Source organism: Panicum hallii, chromosome 5 (genome assembly GCF_002211085.1).
Source record: "Panicum hallii strain FIL2 chromosome 5, PHallii_v3.1, whole genome shotgun sequence".
Lineage (NCBI taxonomy): Eukaryota > Viridiplantae > Streptophyta > Magnoliopsida > Poales > Poaceae > Panicum > Panicum hallii.
The window spans coordinates 16836811-16862222 of record NC_038046.1 but is presented as its reverse complement, the minus strand read 5'-3'; the positions used below and the strand labels follow the sequence as shown (position 1 = coordinate 16862222).

The 25412-nt window shown below is 47.2% G+C and overlaps 2 protein-coding genes across 3 annotated transcripts; both read left to right on the top strand.

Moving 5' to 3' along the window:
• Positions 1-7366: 7366 nt before the first annotated feature.
• Positions 7367-11202, top strand: LOC112891516 (aldehyde dehydrogenase family 2 member C4-like). Its single transcript, XM_025958397.1, has 8 exons — positions 7367-7587; positions 8763-8905; positions 9123-9596; positions 9697-9870; positions 9972-10109; positions 10239-10376; positions 10495-10556; positions 10633-11202. Exons 1-8 carry the CDS (start codon positions 7479-7481, stop codon positions 10904-10906), a joined length of 1512 nt encoding a protein of 503 aa, XP_025814182.1. The 5' UTR covers positions 7367-7478; the 3' UTR covers positions 10907-11202.
• LOC112891517 lies at positions 11131-12236 on the top strand. 2 transcript variants are annotated; one of them, XM_025958400.1, is made up of 3 exons: positions 11131-11573; positions 11722-11965; positions 12067-12236. In XM_025958400.1, exons 1-3 carry the CDS (start codon positions 11160-11162, stop codon positions 12081-12083), a joined length of 675 nt encoding a protein of 224 aa, XP_025814185.1. In that variant the 5' UTR covers positions 11131-11159; the 3' UTR covers positions 12084-12236. The 2 variants fall into 2 exon arrangements, with proteins under 2 accessions (XP_025814185.1, XP_025814184.1); XM_025958399.1 differs by having other exon boundaries at positions 11722-12236.
• Positions 12237-25412: the final 13176 nt, after the last annotated feature.

Here is a 25412-nt window from a genome sequence, read left to right as displayed (position 1 = left end):
ATCCTCTGCTGTAAGAAGTAAGAATGGGGTGAGTACAAACATACTCAGCAAGTCCAACCACACCCATGGAGGGGGTATAATAGAAATCAATGCACAGGACAATCCAAGGATAAGGTTATGGTTCATTTGCGGAAAACTCGGTTGTATGCAAAGGTTCGTTTAAAAATAATTTCAAAACAAGTTTTCTAGTACCAAGGAGCACATGATGTTGATCCACACAGGATCCAAGTTTTAAGCTGCTACCGGACTCCCCGTCCGCCGTAGCACACGGCACAACTGCCGAACACTTTCCAAACAACCCACACCAGTCCAACCACACCCAGAGAGAAACACTAGTTATGTGACCACACCATAACTTGCCCAATACCGTGGGCACGGCTATTCGAATAGATTTATAACTCTGCAGAGGTGTGCAACTTTACCCACAGGTGGGGTACCGCAGCACGATCACCTTGGTGTCGGTGCAGATCCCAACAAAGCCATTACCCACCTTAGCTAGACCTGACTAGCCACCACGGGATCCATCAAGGGGTCATTCGACCTATCTCCGAGGGTTAACCGGGGCATAAGTCACACCGAGCTTATCCCTTCTCCTTGATCACCCGTTGCTCTCAGCTCTCCTGATGGCTATCAGACTAACTAGTGGGATTTATGCTAAGCCGTTTCCCATACAACGGTCAAGTGGTTCGCACGATAGTGAAGTTAGGTGAGATGACACATCAACTCGGTCCTTAGTTGTGATAAGATGGATATCTCCCTTCCTTGCCCTGCCACACAGGCACGAGCACTCCAATCGGCAAATCACACAGAAATGCCATCCATTCCGTCTACACCCATCTTTCAAAATTCCAAATTTGTCCCTCCCACACACGCACACATTTTCTTTATAAAACCAGGTGGTCAAGGAATGGTTATAACAAATCAAGGGGTGGCTATCCTACCATGTTTTCAGCAAACAAAATACATGCAATTTTGTAAAACAGGCCAATGGGTTGTGTTGATAAAAACTAGGACAGAAACATGCATCAAAGGGGCGGAATTGAACTTGCCATCCTCAAATCCTTGCGGGAGGTCCTGATCGAAGCACTGTCCCTCGGGTTCGGGTCGCAGAACTGGTCCTCGTTTGCTTGATCACACTCGGGACCTTCCTCGTTCACTCCGTGTCCTATAACGCAAACAAACAGGCACACAATCAAGCGAAAGAACCAAAAGCTTTTATCATTGAGCTTGAATCGGAAATAATTTAGTTATGGAGATAGGGGTAATATTTTTGGGTGGTTTCTTAATGGCATGGTTAGAACTATACTAGAAAGGGTGTGGTAAAGTTTCGGGTCGATCGGAGATCGTTTGGCGCATAAAATGATGAGGTAAAGGGGGTTCATGGGTTAAACAGGGGTCCAGGGGCTTATTCGTAATTATCCGGAGGGAGTAAGGACCTATTTGCGAACCCTAGAAATACTCAGGGCATGCTAAAGGGTGTTGGGTATATTTAGGTTTATGTAATGGATAGGTTCGGTTTGAAATAATAGAAAGAGCAGGGTTTCTTTTGCAAAAGGGAGTAAATAGGGGGGGGTCCTCATTTGGAAATGAGAACAAGGCAGGGGGTTATCGGGCATATTTGCCCTGTTCTTCCTTCTCCCCCCCCCCCCCCGACCGAAGCAGAGGAAGGGGGAAGGGGCGGCGGCGGCGGCCACTTCGGCTGGCCAGGGCCCAAGGGCGGCCCGGGGCAGGGGGATGGGGGAGAGGGGGGCAAGGGGAATTGGTTCCCGGCCTTACCTTGGGTCGGGGTGGCGTGTGGAGGTGGGTCGACGAGGGCGGGCGGCGGTGGCCTTAGGAGTAAGGCGGGGCGGCGCTAGGGGCTCGGAGAGGGAGCTAGGAGCGGTGATGGAGGCTGTGGGGGAGATGAGCTGCGCGAGGGGCCGATTTATAGGGGAGTAAGGCGGTGGGAAGGAGGGGGACCGAGTGGTGGCGGCTGGTGGGCAGTGCGGGGCGCCATTAATGGCGCTCCGGCTGCTTGCGGCCGTCGTGGAGTGGCGTGCGGCAAAGGCGCGGGCGCCGAGGGCGACGTCGATCACGTGGGGGAGGAGGGGGGCCGGGCGCTGTGCGGCACAGGGACGACGGCACGAGCGGCGAGGGCGGAGCGCCAGCGGCGGGCGGCGCGGCCACGCGCAGGGGAGGGCGCGCGCGTGCGCGCACGGCGCGGCAAGGCGCGGCCAGGGGTGGGGGTGCGAGCGGCGGGCGGCACGGCGCGGCGCACGGCCACGCGTTGCGCGTGCGCGTGCGTCGCGGCACGGCCGGGGCAGGGCTCGCGCGCGGCGTGGGCAGGGCCGGCGCGCGGCCAGGGGTGAGGGTGCGGGCGGCGCTCGGGCGCGCGCGTGTGCGCGACGCAGGTGGGGTCGGCCAGGAGCAGGCGCGCGCGTGCACGAGGGAGGGGGGGCGGCGTGGCTCGGAAGCCGGAGGCCGGGTGGTTCTCGGGAGCAGGGAAAGGAGGGAGGAGAAGAGGGAGGAGGGGGAAAAAGAAAGGAAAGGGAAAGGAAGAAGAAAAAGAAAAGGGAGGGAAGGGAAAAAGTAAGGAGGGAGAGGAAGAGAAGGGAAAAAAAGAAATAGGAAGAAGGAAAAAGGAAAGGAAAAATGAAAAAGGAAAAGAGGAAAGGAGAAAAAGGAAATAGAGAAAGAGAGAGCGGGCGGCGGGCGTGCTCGCGCCGGCGAGATTCGCGGCGGTGACCGCGGCTGGTCGGCCACGCGCGCACGACGCTTGCACGCTGCGCGAGGAGGACGAGGGGCGGGACCGCGGCCGGATTCGGTGTCGGTTCGGGGATTCGGGGAATTAGGGCTTCGATGAAAACGTCCTGAAAACGTTTTTAGCGTGTGCTTTCCTTGGCGAATTTTCGGGGCGTCACAATAATCAATTAGTGTTTGCATAGTTTTTATATTGTTCCATTGAAGGCTCGCGGAGCAAAGGACATGCTAATTGGAATAGGGTGTTTACCCTGCTGCGCACCGATTTAATTTGAATATAAAATTGCTGTGCCAATTAACAAAAATCATATAAAAATTAACCTTAACTTCAGAATCACCTAGATTAAATTTAGCAATGAGAATGAGGATACAGGATGCAATGTTTGAAAATAAAGGAAAACAAAAACTGAAGCCAATAGCAAGGATGGGTTCAATATGCAGATGGGTGTCTTTGAAGAAAAAATTACAGAGCATTGTAAACCAACTTCTACTGGTAAATATGCCTATTGTTGCGCTCGGGATATGCTATCTGGACATCCATCCTATCTTCACGAAGAGCTTGAACCTTTCATCCTTAGCAATCAGCGGATCCGAGAAGGAGACACATCCTGCACTGAACCCATCGAAGTAATAGAGGAGGGCATCATGCTCCCTCGATGATGTCCCCCGCAACAAGCAGGCTCTAGCTAGCAACACTCCCTGGTGCCAATCCATCTAACACAATGCAGACATTGCTGGTGGAACTGAAGCAGAGAAAGCCAACTGTTTCCTTCATAAGGTGCAGTCGTTTCCTTCCAGAACTATTTATGGTGGTTCACTTGTCGACTATAGAGCAATCGTGACTAAATCATCAGCTTCGCCTCCATGCCCTCTACATGGGTAGTACACTTGGCAATCATTGTCATGAGCTCACACAACCAAAAACCTATTATTCAAACAATTAACTTGGTCTATAAAATGAAAATAGTCCAAGCCATTAACCAGAGTTAAATATTATGCAGATGTATTTATCTAAATTTGATGACCTTATTTTGAACACTAATTATTTTTCTCTCAAAACAGATTAGCCAAACATATTCTAAATAAGATTGTGATATTGGATAAAAAATTAGAGATAAAGTAAAATAAAATTCAATTTACCAAGAAGCAAACAATTGTGATCTGCTGGATCGCCTCCATTGAACTGGTAACAATAATGGGGACAAATGAAAGAAATGTAAATATTTACATATGACAAAAAGGTAAGCAATATAAAGGAAATATATGACCTTAGAAGCTCCTAGCAACTCCACCTTGCAACAAAAGCATAGAAAACAAGGAAGAGGATCATAGGAAAATCCAATCCCACCTTGTGAAGGGAACACAGTTTATTGGAGAAACTGGATATCACTTGGATGGATAGAAATTGGATGGATAGAAAAAGATTCCGGAAGCTTGATGCTTGATCCACCCGATTGAAAACAAATCCAGAAAATAGTTTGCATGCTAAGAAAGTAAATTGAAACATCAGTGATTGAGTGTTGTACCATTACCTCTACAATCGTGAAATAAAGAATTAACAGCTAGCGAGCAGATCATTATGAGAGATGAGAACCGCTAATATGATAAATTAAATTTTCTAGCTAGTGAAAAATGGAAAGAAACTGAAAGAGAAGCAATACCTTTTCATGTATAATGAAGATTGCAGTATATTACACAACATATAATTTTTGCCACTGCAGTATATCACCTATTCATGTATAATGAAGCCACCACAAACTGGGTACAACCTGTAGGGATCTTATTGCATGCATTTGCCACTGGTAACATCGCAACCCTCTAAACCATAGAATAAAGCATATTTCTTTAGCTGTACTAATTTCTCAGCACAAAAAATGACTTCTTAAAGTATATAATCTGAATGCTTGTAGAGACGAAATCAATATATGCCAGCATAGTGGTGATCATGTCTGCTTGCAAACAATGGATAGGCTGCCTCCGTGTTATCTTCTCAAGTGCTTGTAAGCATTGAATATGCGCAATCATGATCAGATAAAGTAAGCAATTCAGGTCATTGCCCGATCAGGTTGTAAGAGCTTTTGGTTACCTGCTCAGCAACATATTGAGCAAAGTACTGGCTGGCATCCTCCGTGCAGAACGAGAGCAGCTCGCAGAGTCTGTCAGCACCGCTATCAGCATGCCCTCCCCGCGCTCTTTGTGATTTGTGAATACAACTTTACCATCTGATGGAATAAATCTCCATCACCATCACCGTCAATATGAGAACCAATTGAAAACCATTCATACGAGCGTGTTAGCGCAGGTCATCTCACCTTGAGATCCATCAATGGAGACGGAATCCATCAAGGTAGGCGGCAGCGGCAACATCGAGGCAGGCAGAGGGATTAGCTGCAAGGTTGGGGGGTTTGGAGCTTTGGGCTCAGGACGCTCGAAAGCGCACGCGGAGCCAATGGCTGAACAAGGGCTAGCATACGCGGGGAGGAGGCCTGGTGGCCAGCGGGGCACAAGGACATACGGCAGCTATGTGGCGACGACGACAATATGGGAGGGGGGGGGGCAGCACTAACCGAGCATGGCGCAGTTTCTTCCCGCCACCGTCGGTTCCACGTGACCGGAGGGCGTCGGTTCCGCGAGCGGCCAGCTGGGGCGGAGAGAGATCGAAGAGTGGTTGCGCGGCGGCCCATCGACCCGCGCGAATGGGGGTCTCCAGATCCGGGTGTGCGGCGCGGCGGCCGGCTGGGGCGGAGAGAGGTCGGAGATCCGTGCGCAGAGAGCGGCAGCGCGGGCCCATCGACCTGCATGACTGGAGGTCGACGGATCCGGGTGCACAGGGCGACGCTCGACGTCGACCCGAGGAAGGCCGCGGTGGGGACGGCATCGCGTGGGGAGGGCTGGTGGTGACGCGTTGGGGAGGGTGGCGGCGGCGGTTGCGGCGTGGGGGATTGAGTCGCGAGGTGGAGGGCGGAGCGAGTGGGAGGATGGCGCGAGGTGGAGGGCAGAGCGTGGTGGAGCGCAGGGGATGACGGCGGGATTCAGAAGAAGGAACCGTCTATAGACGCGAGGTGGGAGGCGTGGGGTTAGAGGTTATTTAACTATTTGCCATCCTTACGACTGGCACCTGCTCATTTGCTATCCTTATTTTGACTCCTATATTTTTAACACTCTTAGCACGCAAAGCTAATAAATTATCAATTTTACAAACGTGGCACGCCAAATCAGCTGACCAGTGTGGAAGGGCTGTGCGACGATACCATCGTACCCCCGGTATTGGATCAATATGCCGTGCTCTTTGTCCGTGTATTTCTATTACTGGTGGGACCCACCCATCTTCTTCCACCTCCATCTCTTCTTCCTCTGTCCAGCGTTAAACTCCCGCATCGACGGATCCTCCCCCACCCTCCTGCGCCGCCGCCCACACCCCCGCCCGCACGCCTCTGACAGCCACACCACATGCTGCACGGCACTGCACCTTCACGCCATTTGCAAGCTACCTAGCACTAGCTAGCTGCATACCAATGCATCTGCAGTTGCAGAGAGGAGGGGTGTGAGGAGATGCATCTGAGCGCAAACGAAGGGATCGAGGGCTTGCGGTTCACGGTGATCAGGGCTTCGTCGGCGCCACGGCGGAGGCCTCGAGCTGCTCCGCCGCAGAACCCGCGAGGTCTGGTCCCTCGACCTCCGCGCCGCCATCCCCTGGTCCCAGCAGCTCGAACTTGGGTGTGGTCTCCGGCGCCACAAACACCCTCCGTGCATGCTGGAACTAGAAGGACGGCGCGGTGGCCGCGTCGCCGCCCGGGTCAGGCTTGCTCCTTCTGCGTCCGCTGCCACCGAGGGACGCTGTCGAGCGCCGCGACGCACGCGCGATGCTGCTTGGGCTCGGGCAGCAGTAGCAGCCGCTCCCCCTCCTCCTCCCTTGCCGGAGGACTGCGGCCTTCTCCTCGGCCGTCGGCGCGGGCTTCTCCTCCGCCTTCTTCTCAGCCTCCGTCACGGCCACCTCGGTCGCCGCCGCCGCAACGGGCGCGGCTTCTTGCTTCGTCTCGTCGGCCAGGCGCAGGTGCTGGCCTCCCCATACGACACGCTCGTCGGCATCTACAACGCCTCACGGAGGTAGGAGACGATGGGTGGATCCCACAGGCAGAGAGAAGAGAAACAGCTCAGAGTTGGACTCGAGAGATAAGGCGGGTCGAGGAGGAGAGGGTGGGCAGTGTAGATGTACGGAAGGATCGGGCAGTTAGGATGCAATGTTGGGAGAACTATACGGAGACAGAGCCACGGGGACGAGACGTGGACACTAAGTGTTCTTTTACAGTAAAGATTAATACGCAACGCATATAAGTCCTCCGGTTGAGGACAATAAAACACAGTCTCGCTCTGTAATTTTGTTGGAGTAGTATTATATGTATGTATATATTTAGATATATAATATATTCCGTGGTGGTGCATGTAATATACATGATTACTATTTCATTTGGAATTAAAATATCCGTGGAGAAGAAAGCAGCTGCGAGGCGACAGCGATTTGTCCAAAGTCCGAGCCTCCAGCGAGTGTTACCCAACGAGCGGCCTCATCCTTGTCCCCCTATATATAGGGAGGGAGGCCAGCAGCAGGGCCGCCTCCAGGCTCCAGGGCGACGACTCTTCGATCTCTTCTCCCTCACAGACGACGGAGAGGCCTGCATAGGGTGACAGGCAGCAGATCACACAAGCAGCAGAGGTCGACCACGCAGGCAGCGTCATCAATGGCGGGCGACGGCTGCAACGGCAACGGCGCGGCGGCGGGCGTGGTGGTGCCGGAGATCAAGTTCACCAAGCTCTTCATCAACGGCGAGTTCGTCGACGCCGTCTCCGGTACGTCTATATATATGTATATATATATATACATCACGTACGGTGCCCATGCTCGTCGCCGTGCCTTCCTTTCCCAGACCCGGCGGCGATCTGGATGATCCGCCGCTCAGAATTTTCCATTGTTCTCATCGTGCGTCGTATCTTTGCTTTCGTTTGCTTTGACCGTACTAGCAGATAGAACTCGGCGGCTCCATTTTGTTGAAGAATACATGCATGCAGCTGGAAATAAACTTGGGTACTACTAGTTGTTGGATCTCTTTATCGATCGTGTGGTAGCGCTACAGCTACCACTAAAGAAGCGATCGTCGCTGTTGGCTTGGTCAACGGACGCTAGCTAGCTGCTGGTTACTTCTGATGCCGCGGTGGCGCTAGATATAAAAAAGTAGGCGTGTCCAGTTACATCAGCACATGGCAGGCGTCGCCCGAGAACGGGACAGCGACGTTTGTTCAGGGGCGAGGTCGTCAGTCAATTTGTTCCGGGCGATGCGTGCGACCCGGTGGCGCTCTCATCGTCTTCGCCGCCGCTGCCCGGAGACCCGGACGAAGGAGACCGATGCAACGGCCGCCGGTGGAGACGCGGCGAGCCCGGAGTCTGGGTTAAACTTGCTCGGTCGTCACGGTAAAACTTGCAGATATTTTACTCGCTCTTAAATAATAGCCTATTTTAGCAAATTTAGATATATATATTTTATCAAACAATTTATAATTTAGAAGGAAGAGAGTACGCGATGCTCGGCGTACATCGTTCCAGCAGAAGAACGTCTACCATGCGTATCTATATACATCTTCCAGTTCCAGTATAGCGTAGCGCACGCATCTGTCCTGCAAAATAATGTAAAGTTATTTAGGCGTATCGTCGAAATTCTATTGTATCTCGATGCGTCGGGATTCACGAGGGTGAGCAGCTGCGGGCCGGCTGTTTGCAGCCGCCTTCCTGTACCACACCGCGTGCTAACTAGAGATGGACGGGGCCGTGGTTGCCCGTTGCCTCACGTCACAGCTAGCAAGCAGCGCCTAATCTGATCTTCCGCTGCCGGCGCCGCCGAAGCGACTTTCGCCGCCGGCATATCTGGACTTGTTGCTGCATGCTTCACACGCTACTTATAACAGTTTTTTTCCTGGAGAAGAAAAGGATGCGTGCCTTGTCTCTGAACGCATTCCCTCCATATTCGCAGGCAAGACGTTCGAGACCCGGGACCCGCGGACCGGCGACGTGCTGGCCCACGTCGCCGAGGCCGACAAGGCCGACGTCGACCTCGCCGTCAAGGCCGCCCGCGACGCCTTCGAGCACGGCAAGTGGCCCCGCATGTCAGGATATGTAAGTAAACAGAACCAGCCACCTCACCCTGCTCAAACCTCAAACGTCATCTAACGATTTGATTTGAACCTGCCGTTTAATTTCTGAAATGAACACACGGAATTTGGAAGAAAAAAAATGCAAATGTATTTAATTCAAAAGCCAAACGAAAGAAAAGGCATCATTTTACAATTCGCTGTAGCTCACTACCTGACCAAAATTGGTGTGCACCGGGCAGGAGCGGGGCCGCATCCTGAGCAGGTTCGCGGACCTGGTGGACGAGCACACGGAGGAGCTGGCGGCGCTGGACGGCGCCGACGCCGGCAAGCTGCTGCTGCTGGGCAAGGTCATCGACGTCCCCTCCGCCACGCAGATGCTGCGCTACTACGCGGGCGCTGCCGACAAGATCCACGGCGACGTGCTGCGCGTCTCGGGCAAGTACCAGGGCTACACGCTCAGGGAGCCCGTCGGCGTCGCCGGCGTCATCATCCCCTGGAACTTCCCCACCATGATGTTCTTCCTCAAGGTCAGCCCGGCGCTCGCCGCGGGGTGCACCGTCGTCGTCAAGCCCGCCGAGCAGACGCCGCTCTCCGCGCTCTACTACGCGCACCTCGCCAAGCTCGCCGGCGTCCCGGACGGGGTCATCAACGTCGTCCCGGGCTTCGGGCACACCGCCGGCGCCGCGATCACCTCCCACATGGACGTCGATACCGTGAGCATCGCATACCGATCACTGCTGTTGGGCTGTTGCTGCGTGCGCTCTCTGCTGGTTGCTGACCAAGGTTTACCATCCAATGCAAATGGTTCATCAGGTGGCGTTCACCGGCTCCACGGAGGTCGGCCGCCTCATCATGCAGTCGGCCGCGAGGAGCAACCTCAAGTCGGTCTCGCTGGAGCTCGGCGGCAAGTCGCCGCTCATCATCTTCGACGACGCCGACGTCGACATGGCCGTCAACCTGTCGAGGCTCGCCATCTTCTTCAACAAGGTATTATTGCATTGCAGGCAACATTGCACTACAACTACAAGTGATGATGTGCAGAACAGAATTGATTCTGATTCAGAGTAACGCCTGAACTTGCAATCCAGGGGGAGATCTGCGTGGCCGGATCGCGCGTCTACGTGCAGGAAGGGATCTACGACGAGTTCGTCAAGAAGGCCGTGGAGGCCGCGCAGAGCTGGAAGGTCGGAGATCCGTTCGATGCCACCAGCAACATGGGTCCCCAGGTATGATCATAGCATAACATAGCATACTCTGTTTCTTCATGGTTTCTCCTGAATCGCTTGGAGCAATGGATGCCAAATTGTTCAGGTTGATTGGCAGAAGCATCTGAATGGCATTGTTTGTTGTGCTAGGTTGACAAGGAACAATTCGAGAAGGTCCTGAAGTACATTGAGCACGGCAAGAGCGAGGGCGCGACTCTGCTCACCGGCGGCAAGCCCGCCGCCGACAAGGGGTACTACATTGAGCCCACTATCTTTGTCGATGTCACGGTAAGTTCCAAGGCAGCACAACAGATCGAAATTACATTACCATCCCCTGCAGTTAGGAAGAATGTCACTCACCATGTCAGATGTCACTAACACATGCTCATTTGGATGGACTGATCAGGAGGACATGAAGATCGCGCAGGAAGAGATCTTCGGCCCCGTCATGGCCCTCATGAAGTTCAAGTACGTCGCATTCTGAATCGCATTTTGAGTTTCTGACCGACACATAGTGACCATGTGGATGGGTTTCTTCTTCCAGGACGGTCGACGAGGTGATCGAGAAGGCAAACTGCACCAGGTACGGGCTCGCCGCCGGGATCGTGACCAAGAGCCTGGACGTCGCGAACCGGGTGTCGCGGTCGGTGCGCGCGGGCACCGTGTGGGTGAACTGCTACTTCGCCTTCGACCCGGACGCGCCCTTCGGCGGATACAAGATGAGCGGCTTCGGCCGGGACCAGGGGCTCGCCGCCATGGACAAGTACCTGCAGGTCAAGAGCGTCATCACCGCGCTCCCGGACTCGCCGTGGTACTGATCGGTCGGGGTGCCACCGGCCGGCCAGCCGGCCGGGACCGATCGATTCCTCGGTCTCCGTCTTTGTGCAGTGTACATGTGTGCTCGCGGCGGAGCTGCTGCTTGCGTTCTCGTCTCTGGTTTGTGACTTGTGTTGGAGAATTGCTCTGCTCCCCGTCCATCCTTCTATACAGCAGCTGCAGAACATGAACTGGTAGTATTTTTCGTCCTGTGATACATGTAGTAGTCAATATGTTTACCACCTAGACTTTCTAATGTTTCACAATTCGGGTGATGCCACACATCACGCGCCTCGAACTTTGCGTTCTCTCGGTCGATCAATCCCGTCATCTCATCCGACCATCCAGAGTAAAAATGTTGTTCCAATCCGTTTCCTTCCGCGAGTGACTGACTGCACAACGCTCCCCTGCCGCCTCCTGTCCCTGGCGGTGCCACTGTCGCAGTGTGCGCAGGCACTTCCCCTGCCACGCAATACCGGTGTGGCTCCACTCGCCACGTCCTGCATCCACTTGCCATCGGATGCCTACGTGCCTCCTCTCACGGTCAGGGGCGTTCTGCAGGCTTCACGGTTACTAGGAGTAGACAGGGAACAAGGGTCTCAACCCGTCCGTCAAGATCGATGTGCAAGCGAATCGGAATTGAACCCCTTTCAGCATATCCTGTACCCGGTGAGTATGCTGCCTCGGTTGGTTGGGTGGAGGGAGATTGGTTCAGATGCGTTGTTGAAATCCTCGGCGTCATTCCTTGCTGAACTCGATTGCATTGTTTGCTGAATCGTCGTTTGCATTGTTTGCTGAATCGTCGGTTGCTGTGCAGACCAATGTGGAGATCCCTGACCACCTCGACGCCGATCTTACCGAGAGGAAGCTGAGCCGCTGGGCTAAACTGCGCTCAGGAGAAGCTGACGGGTACTCGCAGATGTGTTTCTGGGAGCTCAACCTGCGCGCGCTCAAGAACAAAGAGGCAGCGCAGATCGAGTACCTTAAGGCCCTCACCGAATCGAGAGATCAGCTCCAAGCTGCTCTGTACGACAACACCCGCATTGGGTCAGGATATTCTGGTAATTGCGTGATTCGTCTTCCTAGTTTTGGCGTCTGACATGTATCCTCTCATTGTCATCTCGTTTCTGACAGCTTGTTCCTGTTTTCCTTGTTCCTTCAGATTACACATTCAGGTAGTTTTTCGCTGTTGTTGACTGTTGAATCAGACTCGCCTGATTTCCCATCCCGGCACCCATAGAAATGGAAATGACGAAATCCCCCTAGTTGTTCAGTCTAACTAGCAGTGTTTCATTCTATTGTTTGTCTTGCATGCAAGAAATGGAAATAGGCATATCTGGTGACCCAGACAAGTTACCATGGTTTGCTGAGAAATGAAATGAAATAGTACCTCCTGCCTACTATTGTTTGTTTACCCCTTAGATTTCCCTCTGTGACTATTGTTGTGGCCGTGCATTGTCTATGGAGTTTTCGTGACTTGATGATAATCCAAAATAAGCACTAGTTATGATCATAGCAGTAGGTAGTCTTTACCTTTTTTTCAGGTCAATAATCAAGTAGTTTTTCTATTAACATCAAGTACATGACATATTAGTATTGAATATTGGCTGTCTAAAGAAATTGTTAGTAACATGATGGTGCTGAACAGAGTGATGCTTTTAAATGGTGCAGAGCGAAGGATATCTAGATCACTAAATGCTGCATATGGACTACAGTTGAAGCTAAGTAATCTGATCCATGATTGCGTGAATATGTAGCACAATGAACATACAAATGTCGATAGCGACATCACAAAATATAGGATATAAAATTATATGATTTACCTTTATGCCAGAGAGTGCAGATGAGATACCTTTGCAAATCTGAAAGATACAGAGAAGGCTTGTGAGTTTAGAGGGGTTGTGCACGAAAGGCTAGTGGAAACATACGACAAGTGGTACAAAATGCATAAAAGATATAATTTTCTTCGTTCTCTGTATGCAAACCATAGTACCTACCAGAACTCTGATTTATCAGTGAAGAATTAGAGATACCAACAACACCATCAGCATCAAGCTCCAATATATAGGTCACAGAAATTATTTAGAGGGGCAGACATTGAGGACTTCCTTTTGGAATAAACAATACCAAGTTGTAGAGCCTATGTGTCAAAATTAACCATAGCACACTTTCTATACTATCAATGAAGAAGAAAGAGGCTCACAATGTAAATGGCATTTGGAAAAAAAATAGAATAACGAGTCAATGATTCTATTTGAAATTTTTGGAACCATATATCCTTGGAATCCCGATGTCCGAAGTCATCAGGCGGCATTATGTGAATCCCTCAAGACCATTTCAATTACACTTCAGTCAGAAATGAACTGAAGTCCAATCTTTTCTCTGCAAACCTACAAGCATAGCTGGTCACTTTCTATTGTATGAGATTCTGTAATGCATGAAAGCACATAGCATTATCATCCAAAAACCAATTACTTGCATTGCATAACTAGAATTAGAGCCTATGTTATACAAAGAATTTGCTGCGTGCCCACAGTGGATGTCAATTGCTCACAGATTTGACTACACATGACACCTATGAGCAATAAAAAGAAAACCTTGCTGTAATTTTTAAGGATACATTCAAATTGGCAGCTTAACCCAAACCCTTGTAATTTAAGTTATTTCTGTAGAAGATAACTTTTTGATAATCACCATGACTGAGTTGCCACTTTTTCCTCTGCCAAGCTCTACATGATCTACGGGAATACATGTTTGACTGACTATTTATATTCAAGAGAAAGAAAGGGCAATAAAAATAAGGGACTTCACTCAAGAGTCAAGAATAAAACATTGTCAAAGTAGAATTGGTAGCTATCACTTACACTAAACAGCCATTCTTTTCTCTTGGATGCCTGCAAGATAATTAGATATAGTGTTAAGGTAAACTGGATACAAAATTCATAAACTTGCAAATCAAGGTGATTCACATTTTGTATATGTCTCCTGGTTTGTTCTGGGTCAAATTGAGTAACTCAGTGTTAATTGAAATGATTACTATATCAAGTAGTAACTGAAGGTAGATACTTATAAGATTGCTTCTAAAAAGGGCTGCACAACAAGCAGCTCTAGCTAGGAAATTTGCTTAGATTAGTCACAATAGTTATGATGTCATTTCTGAGTAGTAATTAGATTAGAAGCCATATCATTTATTTTGTTTTAAATAGTTTCTGGAATGAATGGTAATGCGATAACTCAATAACATTTGCCTGTTGGATCATGCATTGTAATTAGCAATTTTATGTCAGTTAGTGAACTTGTTAGCTGAATAATCTACTGGAAAAGGAAAGAAAGAAGATCTAGTTGATAGAGCTGTTTAACAACTACTGTTGATGCATTTTAACTAATTGCCGGGCTCCAACTTGTCCTCTGCCTTCTCGCCGCCTTCTTCCTGGTGGTTGCCCCCGTAGAGGACGGCCTCTGTCTGCCCCATGATGCCGGCTCATCCGCGTGCTCAGGTTCAACCTCCTGCCCAAGGAGGAGGCAGGGCTGGGTGGCTCCGGCGGCGCCCCAGTGTGGCTGTTTGGGGAGTTCTGGAGCGAACGTGAGATTGCTCGGCGCTCTTACTCCAACCTATGGTGACTACTAGCATTTGTTATCTATTTACTATTTTCAGGGGGGAGCCCCCGTCTGCTTCTGCTCCCAGCAATTACCTCTTTTATTTTGTTCTAATCTCAGTTGCTATTTGAGGATCTAAGTCGACCACTCCTAATTTGTTAAGCTTCTGCTTATTGATGTGCAGACATGTAGGGGTTAACTGAAAATTGGATTTGTTGCTATATTTGACATACTGTGATAATACAGATCTAGGCTGTGGTTGATTGTCGGGTAATATAAAGCTTAAATCAGAAGGAAATAATAGTACTGAGATTGTCTGATTAATTGTTTCATACCTAGGTATATCTTTTTCTTTTTTATGGTAGGTATATCTTTTTCTGAGTGACTGGAAAAGATGTTCCACTCAGGCCACTGAATAAGCATAACTCTTGTATCAGTTTTTTCTTAAAAAAAAAACTTTTAGTTGCCAATAGTTCCATGAGCACTGCACCCGTAGGTAACAATCGAAGTTAGCTGGACAAGGTACATTATGGCGCCTACATTACTAGATTAGTGACCTTTGGGCAGACTCTTTCAGGTGATTGAACGAGTTTTGTTGAAGCCTCGGCCGTCTGTACAGACTTCAGTGGTCAATAAACCTTACCTCAAGTTGGCATACAAGTATTTTGGACCATATGCAGTTCTGGAGCGCATCAGCAGCCTACAAGTTGGCTCTTCCACCTGACAGCAGGATCCACAATGTTTTTCGTGTGTAACATACTAACATTCACACCTGATCATTCACCTGCCTATTCAGAGTTTCAGACATTCACAAGTTGGTGAGGTGATCCTTGAAATTAAAAGACGTTTGGTGAAGAAGGGCAATACAGGAGTGCCTCAAGTATTGATCAAGTGGACTAAAATTCCTTGAACAGGCGTTTTCCAAATACCATTGCTTGGGGACAAGCTGTCTCAAGGGGGTCAATGTCATGCCCAGCCATGACTGAAGATGTGTCCGCCAACATCAGTTGGAAGGCTTACGCGTGAAGAGGCGTTTTCGACGTCATGTTGTCTTGTAAAGTTGAGTTTAATTAAACTGTCATGTGGGCCATAGGCTTGTATCTGAACCTGCTATGAACAATCTTATTCCAGTTCAGTAAACAAGAGGGAAGGGAGATATCCTTCCTCAGGTTATCGGCATTTTGATCTCTCCATTTTCATCTCGGCTACGGGTTATCACTAGTCAGCATGCGGGAAATTTCCGTGAGTGAACGGTACTAGGTTTATGCCACTTGTTCTAATAGAATGGTTCCTCGTCAGCTTCCACATGCATACCAGTCGATGTTGACCTGCTAGCATGCTAATTGTTAAAACTCCAGTGACCAAAAGAAAAGTGATTAAGGAACTTTATCATATTCTCTTGTCATCCAAACAGCAGCGGTATTACAGGCAGGTAATGGATGAATTGAATACAGCTGAAACCCAGCCCTTAGCCGGTTAGCCCCTTATACAACCTAGTTAGTTCCAGCTCCATCACAACCAAGCTTATCTGTCCTGCTCAGCTTCCAACGCAATCCAATATGGGTCAACTAGCTTATATGGCCAAACATTTTCAACATCCCTACGACGAACTTTTACCACATCAACAACACCACGATGGTCTGCTCTGAAAAGATATTTCTTGGCAGCTCTGTAGCCATCTACAAAACAAAATCCGTCTTCCGATGTGAGAAGAACATTCGTAGCAGCTACCATAGGCTTTGGATTTATCTTCATCGTCTCCAGCACACTAGCATTTCCCAGAATATGGAGCGCCAAATCCACTTTATCTTTCTGACCGTAAAACCCAGTCATATTAACAACCTTCAGATGGGAGTGAAGCTGTGAAGGAAGGCTCCTTAGCTCACCATGGCGCTTGCGATACCGTTCCAGAGTACGGTCCATCCACATCTGTAAAACTCATAAATATGAGTTACCTACACGAGACTAACACACACTGGCCAAACACTGATAAATTCATATAGGAAAATCAATATATTACACATGAGTAAACTACTCAGCTCTAATTTGACCCCAGGACAATCTACTCCGGAACACTCAACGGAACAAAACTGTCAAATCAAGCAAATGCAAACTTGAGGGCAGTAGTTATAGCAACCTGGATTTTGCTGATGCTGTGATACAGTCGGCATCATGCTAGCACCACAGCACTTCAGGTCAGGGTGAAAGTCAGGTGGATGAGGAGTTCAGGGTAAATCAGAAGACCTAAAGAACTCAAGTGCATAATATCTATTATTTTTCTTCTTTGATAAATAGTTGGTTAGACATCTAACAACATACTACTCTCTAAGCAGCATATCAGTAACACGAAACTCAACAGATAAACAGTAAATAAGGAGGCACCCAGGGTTCAAGACTTAAAAAAATCACCAACTTACATGAAGTTCCAGCTTTTCCATGTAAGGAGCGGCCTCAAGGAGGCAAGCAAGGTCAAGAACATCAGTTGTCCTTGTTTCCAGGGAGACAAAATTTAATTCCAGTCTCATGTGCCTTAGGTAGGTAAATCTGAGAGGCTTGTCCAGCATATCAGCTCTCAACATACACAGAAAGCAGTAAAATTAACAAAAATCAAAATAAAATGAAAATAAGAAATAGAACAAACCTCAATTTCTTGGCATCGTATGGTCAGCATCTCAAGACGAGGAAGAGTACTGGGAAACGCAGTGAAGATATATGCAAGAGCAGAGCAAACATCTGGCGACTTTATGCATACGTTTCTTAAAGTACTATGAGATGCTAATGGCATCAACGGACCTTCACATTCAAGTGTTATCAGGCCGGAACTTAACTCTAGCTCTTGAAGCAAGGGACAGTGACTGACATGCAAATGATTAAGGTGATTTAGAGGATGACGTGTCCACAGGCTTGTTAGCATTAGACAACGAGAAATTCCAAGAAACTCTAAGACATTGCAGTTAAACAACGTAGTCTCAAATTCTTCACTAGTAATGTTCACATCTACTAGCTCAAGTTTTGTAAGGTTTAGAAGAACCTTGATGTTTGAGGGCTTCTTTAGAGAAACAGAACCAAGTTTCATAGATTGCAACTGAGAACCAGTAGTGGCATCAAAAAGCTGGAAAGGGAAGCTATATGGTTCCATTGGAGGATGAACAAATGTGAAATCAAGAATAAGTTGTTTTGTCTTAGATGCAATAGCAAACTTGAGCCACCCATCTATGTACTCTGCATGTTCATTGTGCAAACTTGAAAATTCAAACTCCAATTTCTCAACCCCTCCACCAGAGTGTTGGTTTAAGACCGTATTGACCCTGTCAATAAAAACTTGCTCTTTTATCGACGAATAAGGAATCCTACATTTTTTGTTGTAAAACAATGATTTAAAAGAAAACTTCAAGTTCCTACGGGAACACCAAACATCTTTCCAATGCTTTGATAATATGCTTGTCCTCCTTTATTGGCAGTTGTGATATAATATAGTGCAAAATATCCTGTAGAACAGAAGGCAACGGTGTTATAACTAGCAATGGTTCAATTGCAACAAGAAAATATGCTCCATAGTGCAACATGGCGCAACAGATGTTATGAGGAGAGTGCATCACATGATGAATTGTGTGGAGCAGAAGTAAAGCAGTCACGTTACTTGATTGATATCTGACAATTCATACCGATGGTAAGTCGCTCAACTGGAGCCTTGATTTCTTTTTTTTTGACACGTGGTCCATTTAGTTGCTTCTTTGAGCATGTCTTTCTCTTTGCCATCTGTGTACACTGATCCCCTTCTGCAAGGAAAACATGCACAAGAATCAATACAGTTATCTAAAGCATCCCCTATTATAAGTTCATTCCAATCATACCACATCTGAAGTTTTTTCTTTCACTGAATTATTTGAAGTGAGGCACGATAATAGAGATTGAAACATTATCCAGGATGTGTTTGTCCTCTGAACTGATGTTTGCACTACTTATTTGTTTCAACACAAAACCATAATGTACAAATCCACGGCTTGTTGCCTTAATAGTTTTCTTTAAACAAAACTGCACACCGTATTATCTGAAAGCAGAAAAACTGAGAGCAGCGTGCAGATTAGCTCGTACGAGAGACTCCCATAGATCTGAAATTTGTGTTTTTTATCTACGTTGAGCAGGGACGGACCCGATCTAGAGCACGGATGTGCATGTACAACCGATAATTTTTTGCAAGAAATCGAAGTTAGTGGATTTGTGTGCTTTATTGATTGGGTCAGATCCGAATACAGATAGCTCATGTTAGGGTTTGGAGTGCTCGGTTTCGCACAGAAGAAGGGAAGGGCGTGCCTGGTGGATGGATGCAAGTCGCCGGAGAAGGGCCTGACAAAGACCTGGCAACGTGCGGTGCCGCTAGGAAAGGCTGGAGAGAGAGAGAGAGAGAGAGAAAAGGGGGGGGGGAGGACATGGAAGGTAAACAGGAGAAATAAGAAGAGGGGGTGAATCGTGAATTGCCTAGGGCGGCACTACAGTTGTGTTTTGGTCTCTTTAGGCTCCCTTTCGGTCCAATCCCAAACAGATCGGTTGGGCTAAGCCTACCAATTCAGGCCCGTTTCAGGACGAAGAGACTGGGTTGCCTTAGTCCGGTCCATGTCAGATGCATTTGGGCCTTCCCCCGCGAGCCTAGCACTGCCTCTACTGCCTTCTGCTACCACTACCACCACCGCATCAGCTCTCCAGCAGAGCACGTCTCGGACCATGGACCGTGCTGCTGGCCTGGTGCCTGCGTGCCCTGGGCCACGAACAGCCAGCCGCATGACCCCGTAGAAGCAGAAGGCGGCCGGTGAGCAGCAGGATGTGCGCGCGCCTTCACAGTCGCCATGTGTCTTCTCTCGATACAACATAATAAAGTTGTTGCTGGACTAAGATTATACCCTATCAACCCGCTCCTGAGCTAATTAAAATTAATATAAAAATAAAGCTTATAACTAATAATTATAATTATCTATTTCACACCTTCTTTCATCCATTAAATATTCTAACACACATTCTAAAATACATATTTATCATTATCTAGTTGCAATAGATTTTATTTTTCATCACACCTCCACGTGTGTTTGATATATTTAATTGAATCATTTGTTTGTGAATTGGTATTCTTATCTCTTCTGCATGGTGACACATATCATGGCTAGTATTTTTATATAAATATTAACATAAATAATATATTAATAATGATAGAAATAGTAATTTAGAATTATATTGGTGCACTTTAATATTTTATTATAATTATATAAATTAGATTTAGATTTAGAGGTTACTTTAACTTTTAATAATGATATAATTGGATAATTTATATATAAATTTACAGGATTATTTATATTATTTTTATAATGGTTTAGGTGGTTAATTTATATGAAGATTAGGAAGTTAGTTTAATTTTTTTATAACGACAGAAGTGGGTAATTTAGATACATGTTTAATCTATTTTTTCATAATAGTAGAAGTGGGTAATTTATTAGAAAATATAACAGATCCAATGACTATTATGATTAGAGTTGTCGGATTGGTGGCCAGATGTTTCTGATGTGAGAATTTCTAAATTTCTCTATTTTTTGAGTGCCATCTATAAAATCCTAGGTAGCTTCATATGGAGGCTTCAAAAGGAGCCTCCAATTAGTGATAGTAAGATATGGACTACCGACGACTGTTCTTTTAGTTAGTTTGTCAGGAAGTGCAATCCAATGCAGCAATGTAGAAGGAATTGCTGAGGCACCCTCCAAAAGAGGTGAGTCAGCTAGCTCAAGGCTATGCCACATCAGTTTTCTGTCCATATGGAAGAGAGAGAGAAGAGCTATCTCTGATTCAAGAGATAGTCTTAACACATCCCTAAAGTGAGATTGATATGTGAGCTTATTTAGATGTATGAGCTGGTGCTTGACCTAACTGTCGAAGGACATATCTCTTCCACTATCTCTAACCTTCGGAGGGTACTGTCACTCTGTCAGCCTGGCAGAACGAGCAAACCAAGGTTCAAGGGTGAACACTTCTGTTAGTGTGCTTTGTTCGAGGACTTGAATGAGGTAGAAAAAAAATGTCTGAATTGCATGAAGAATCAGAAAGTCAACATGTCCGTCTGGCTTGGCAGGGCTGACGGTACGTTTGGTTCTATAGAGCTAAACTTTAATCCTAACACGTCCAACGAGAATCTCCCTCCATTCAGTTATGATCGCTGTATTTCCAAAATTGAGAAATTCAGGGGGTGTTCGTTTCCGGGTACCTAAATTTTAGAGGGGTCACATCAAAGAGAATCTTATCATTTAGAAGTATTAAATAAAGTCTAATTACAAAACTAATTGCAGAACCCTAGTGCTAATTCGCGAGACGAATCTAATGAGGTATATTAGTCAATGATTAGCGAACAATTACTGTAGCATCACTGTGGCAAATTATGGATTAATTAGGCTCATTAAATTTGTCTCGCGAATTAGCATCTAGCTGTGCAAAAAGTTTTATAAACAGATTTTATTTAGTACTTCTAAATAGCAAGATTCTCTTTGATGTGATGGGTCTAAAGTTTAGATAGAAGGAAACGAACAGACCCTCAGTAATCGCTGTATTTAGTCTCCGCCTCGGGTTTCCGCGAAGCAGTCTGTTCAGCTTCATCATCGCAGTAACTCCGGCGCGCCTCGGGACGATGGAGAGGCAACGGCTTTGCCTCCTGGAGATTAAAATCGGCTGTCCACATCCCTCCTGATCCATTCACGAGTTCACATCCACTAGCGACTCGTCACATCCATGCGCCACCGCCGCTGCAGCCTGCTCGCCAGTGCCTCGCGCCGTCCCATCTCCAACGCCGCCTTCACCTCTCCTCGGGTCATGTTATCCCGTCGCCAGCGCCTCTCCTCGGCTCGCCGCACCCACCGGCAGCGCCTCGCGCATGGAAAACTTGGAGGACAGAGAGCACCATGGTGCTGAAGAGGTCATCTACGAGTCCGACGAAGTTCATGTCGTGCTCGACACCTTCGCCGGCGAGACTCAGGTTCCTGATTCCCTCAGCGCCGCGGACGTCGAAACGGTTGCCGTAGCCGAGAGCGAGGTCGACGTCGCTCATGCCCTAATGCTTCTCGCCAAGACTGAAGTGAACACAGTTTCAAGCAGACAAGGAGGCACGGTACGTGGCAAATTTGATGATTCCTCTGCTGGTTCCTTGCTTGTACAGAGAGGACGACGAGGATGTCAAGGATGCAGCGACTGATCTTTGATCTTCATTGGATCAGTCATGGCTATGGTCATGGGTTTGGAGCACCCGAGGTTGCTGATGAAGAGTGACGAATTCGATCTTGGAACATGTAGCACTGTTATGTTGAATTATATCTATTTTAAGATTGCTTACCCTTTGATGTATGGAGAAAAAAACTAAGCATTGTTCTGTTGATTTTTACTTAGCTTCTGGTAGGAAGTGATGGACAATAAGTACTGAATGTTTTTGGACGTGCTATAGTCCCATGCAAAAGAGAAATGAGCAAATCTATTTTAGTTGCAGATAGACAGTACGATCATCCAGTACATAGATAGACATGAAACACATGATAACCTAATGGACGAACTGAACAGCTTGATTATAAAGGTCTATAGGACACTTCAAGCTAATGGGCAGAGCACCTTGCATCTCCAAATATTTCTTCTTCATGTGGGGAAATGTCGTAGTGCTGACCTCCATTATGCTTCATAATCTCCATCATGCATCCTTGTTGTGTTAAAAAAATCCGATTGGCCCGATCCACCGGGTACTCACGGAATGCCTTCTCTACCTTGGCCACAATTTGATCAATATTGTTTGGTGTTCCTCTCTCAAACAATGCTTGGATAGCTGAAAAAAAACCGATTAAGATCTGGTGAATTTGGTGGCTGGCATGTTAGCCTAATGTCCCATCCATCAGTTTGGGCAGCGGCTACAAAAGCTGGGTCATCAACGGCAATATGAGTCCGAGCATTATCTTGCTGAATGAATATGAGCATATGTCTTTCCTCCGCTGGCCACCTTGCCTTTATCGCAGCCAACACCTTGTTTATGAGGAAGTCACGGCTATGTTCTTTCTTAACTGATGTCATTGCCTTTGTGATCAAAGTACCTACACAAACCAAGTAAATTTAGCAAAGTCGATTTAACTAATATGCTGAATTTACCATCAAATATGCAATTTCCATTTTCATCGAATCTTGGTCGAGTGACCATAGCAAGGAACATCACCTTCTCTATAAAGTTTTTGCTCTTAACTTCCCTATGTGGCATTTCCTCATCGTTCGCAAGATAATACTTTTGGTTTCATCGAGTCCTATAGAACCATTTCTCATCTATGTACACGATGTTGTACAGTGGCTTGAAGCTAGGAACGATCGTTATCTAGGTACAGTGCTTGAAGCATGGACAGGCAGTACGTGTACCTAACACGAGCCTTCTTGTTCTCATCGGTCAAGCTAAATTTGAGGTCGTCAGTGTGCCTACGGAAATATCCTTCCTTGTAACGGTTATAAAGCGAGGTTTTCTTAACGCCTAGAGCATTGGCAAGATCCTGGAACATTGTGCGCTGGCTCAAAGGCACGTCTTTGATCGATTCCATATCTATTTCTATTCTTTTGCGACCACAATTTCTAACAAGCTTGTTTTTAACACCTGCTATCCCACCATAGTCGTGTCCAGAGCGCCATATTCTCTGCACAACACAGCGAGGCACACCAAACTTCTCTGCAACTTGCCTAGACACTCCATGATGCAAGACAGGAGGATCTGTCTTCGCCAACAATTCTAGATAAATGGCGATTTTTAATTCATCAGAGTAGTACCTCCTCTTTTTATCATTGGAACCTGCACAAAATAAAAACCATGATAGCATGAACATCTTAGCTACTGTACCAAAATCAAAAAATAGTGAGTCGGCAAGACATATTCATGCGTAAAGAGGAAACATTTTCAAGCTAAAAACATGAAACGTCCAGCAGCTCCTACATGTCCAGCAGGTACTTACCCGCCGCAGCTGTTCCATCAGTAGCAGCTCCGTCAGATCGTCCTTGTCCAGCAGCTTCTCCATCAGCATAAAGAGGAAATGAAGTGAAGCTCAAAACATGAAACCGATCTTATCTTAATGAATCAGTGAGTCGCCACTGGAATTAAGTTATCCGCTGCAGCTATTCCATCGCCAGTAGCCCCATCATGTCCAGTAGGTACTCCATCAGCAGCAGCTTCGTCAGATCGTCGTTGTCCAGCAGACCCATCACCAGCAGCTACGTCGGCTCTTCGTTGTCCAGCTGCTTCTCCATCAGCAGCCGACTGCTCTTGTTGCGAGGCACCTAGGACAAAAAATCATCAGACATCATTCGAACCATGAACGGCACTACAAACAAACACCAATACCTTCATCAGTCCACACCAAGTTATAATCGAGTTCATGTGCAGGCCCTTCCCACTCGCCAATTTCTTCCCGGTCTATGGGAGGCTCAGCATTGAGGTCTAACCCATTGGGCATCATTGTTACTGAAGTTGGTCGAGGGTAGCAGCGGGGAGGAGAAAAGTTGCGGACTCCCTCACATACATGGCGATTTATATAGATGCATCGCTCAGTTTTGAATTTTGGATTGAAAATGGAAGCCCGGGCATTAGAGCGCGCCGTTTTCATCAAGCGATGCCAAAAAAAAAAGCAGCGGAGGAAAGGAATTGGCGCCCGCCGAAAAGAAAAAAGAGGCGCGCAGAAAAAGGATTAGGCGCGGAAGAGAGAATCACGCGCGGAGGAGAGAAAAAGATATGTTGGTTTTCGACGTGGGCCGCGACAGAAAACTCGTGGGACACGAGGAGTCCGGCCGAAAAACGATTGCAGAAACGAGGAAAGGATGGTTAATGTGATTAATGAACTCATAAGCATGCTTGCTGCCCTTGGTCATTGTGCCATGTGAAAATATTGCGATCATAACTAAATGGAGGGAGTATTTAGAGTATTAAATAAAATATATTTATAAAATTTTTTAAACATGCGGGTGTTAATTCGCGAGACGAATCTAATGAGCCTAATTAATCTATAATTTTGCAACAGTGATGCTATAGTAACTATCCGCTAATTATGAATTAATATATCTCATTAGATTCGTCTTGCGAATTAGCCTTTAGATTCTGCAATTAGTTTTATAATTATAATTTGTTTAATATTTCTAAATAATAAAATTCTCTTTGATATGATAAAGCTAAAGTTTAGCCCTCCAAAATCAAACACGCCCTGACCTTTTGAAAATCTAACGTCGTTTACGCCGGCCTCAAGCTATCAAGCTGTGACTTGCTCTGCATCTTTTCGCACGCATGACACACGAGATGCGTGGCTCGAGATTGCCTTTGTCATCAGCGTGGAACGGAGCCAGAGAGCTGCAGAACCATGCTGACCGACCACGCGCGACGCGATACACATGAATACGCCTAGCAACGCCCCTGGAACGAACATACAGATGTCTTTTCTTTTAATTATCACCATCAAATCAAACCTATACTACGCCATTCATTTTGCGTTACGGGCCTGGGCTACAAGCCCGTGTAGCAAAGCCTGGGCAGGCCTTCCGGCCCAGCTAGTGTTTCTAGCGTTTCGCTCTGAGCTCAAGTCATGGCCGCGCTTAAAATCAATCACATATGTGTATTCCCTCCGTTCAAAAATATATATTATTTTAATTTTTTTAAATTTATAGTGTTTGCTATGCACCTAGATATAATATATATATCTTGATGCACAGTAAAAATTATAAATTTAAAATGATAAAAAATTCTACATTTTAAAATGAAGGGAGCAGTAAATTGAGCACCAGGTCACCGGTTCTCAAGCAGTATGCTAATAAGGTGAATGGAAATGTAAATTTCTGTCATAGTAAACGGAACTTATATCAGGCAAGTATGGTGTAACGAAGGCCATT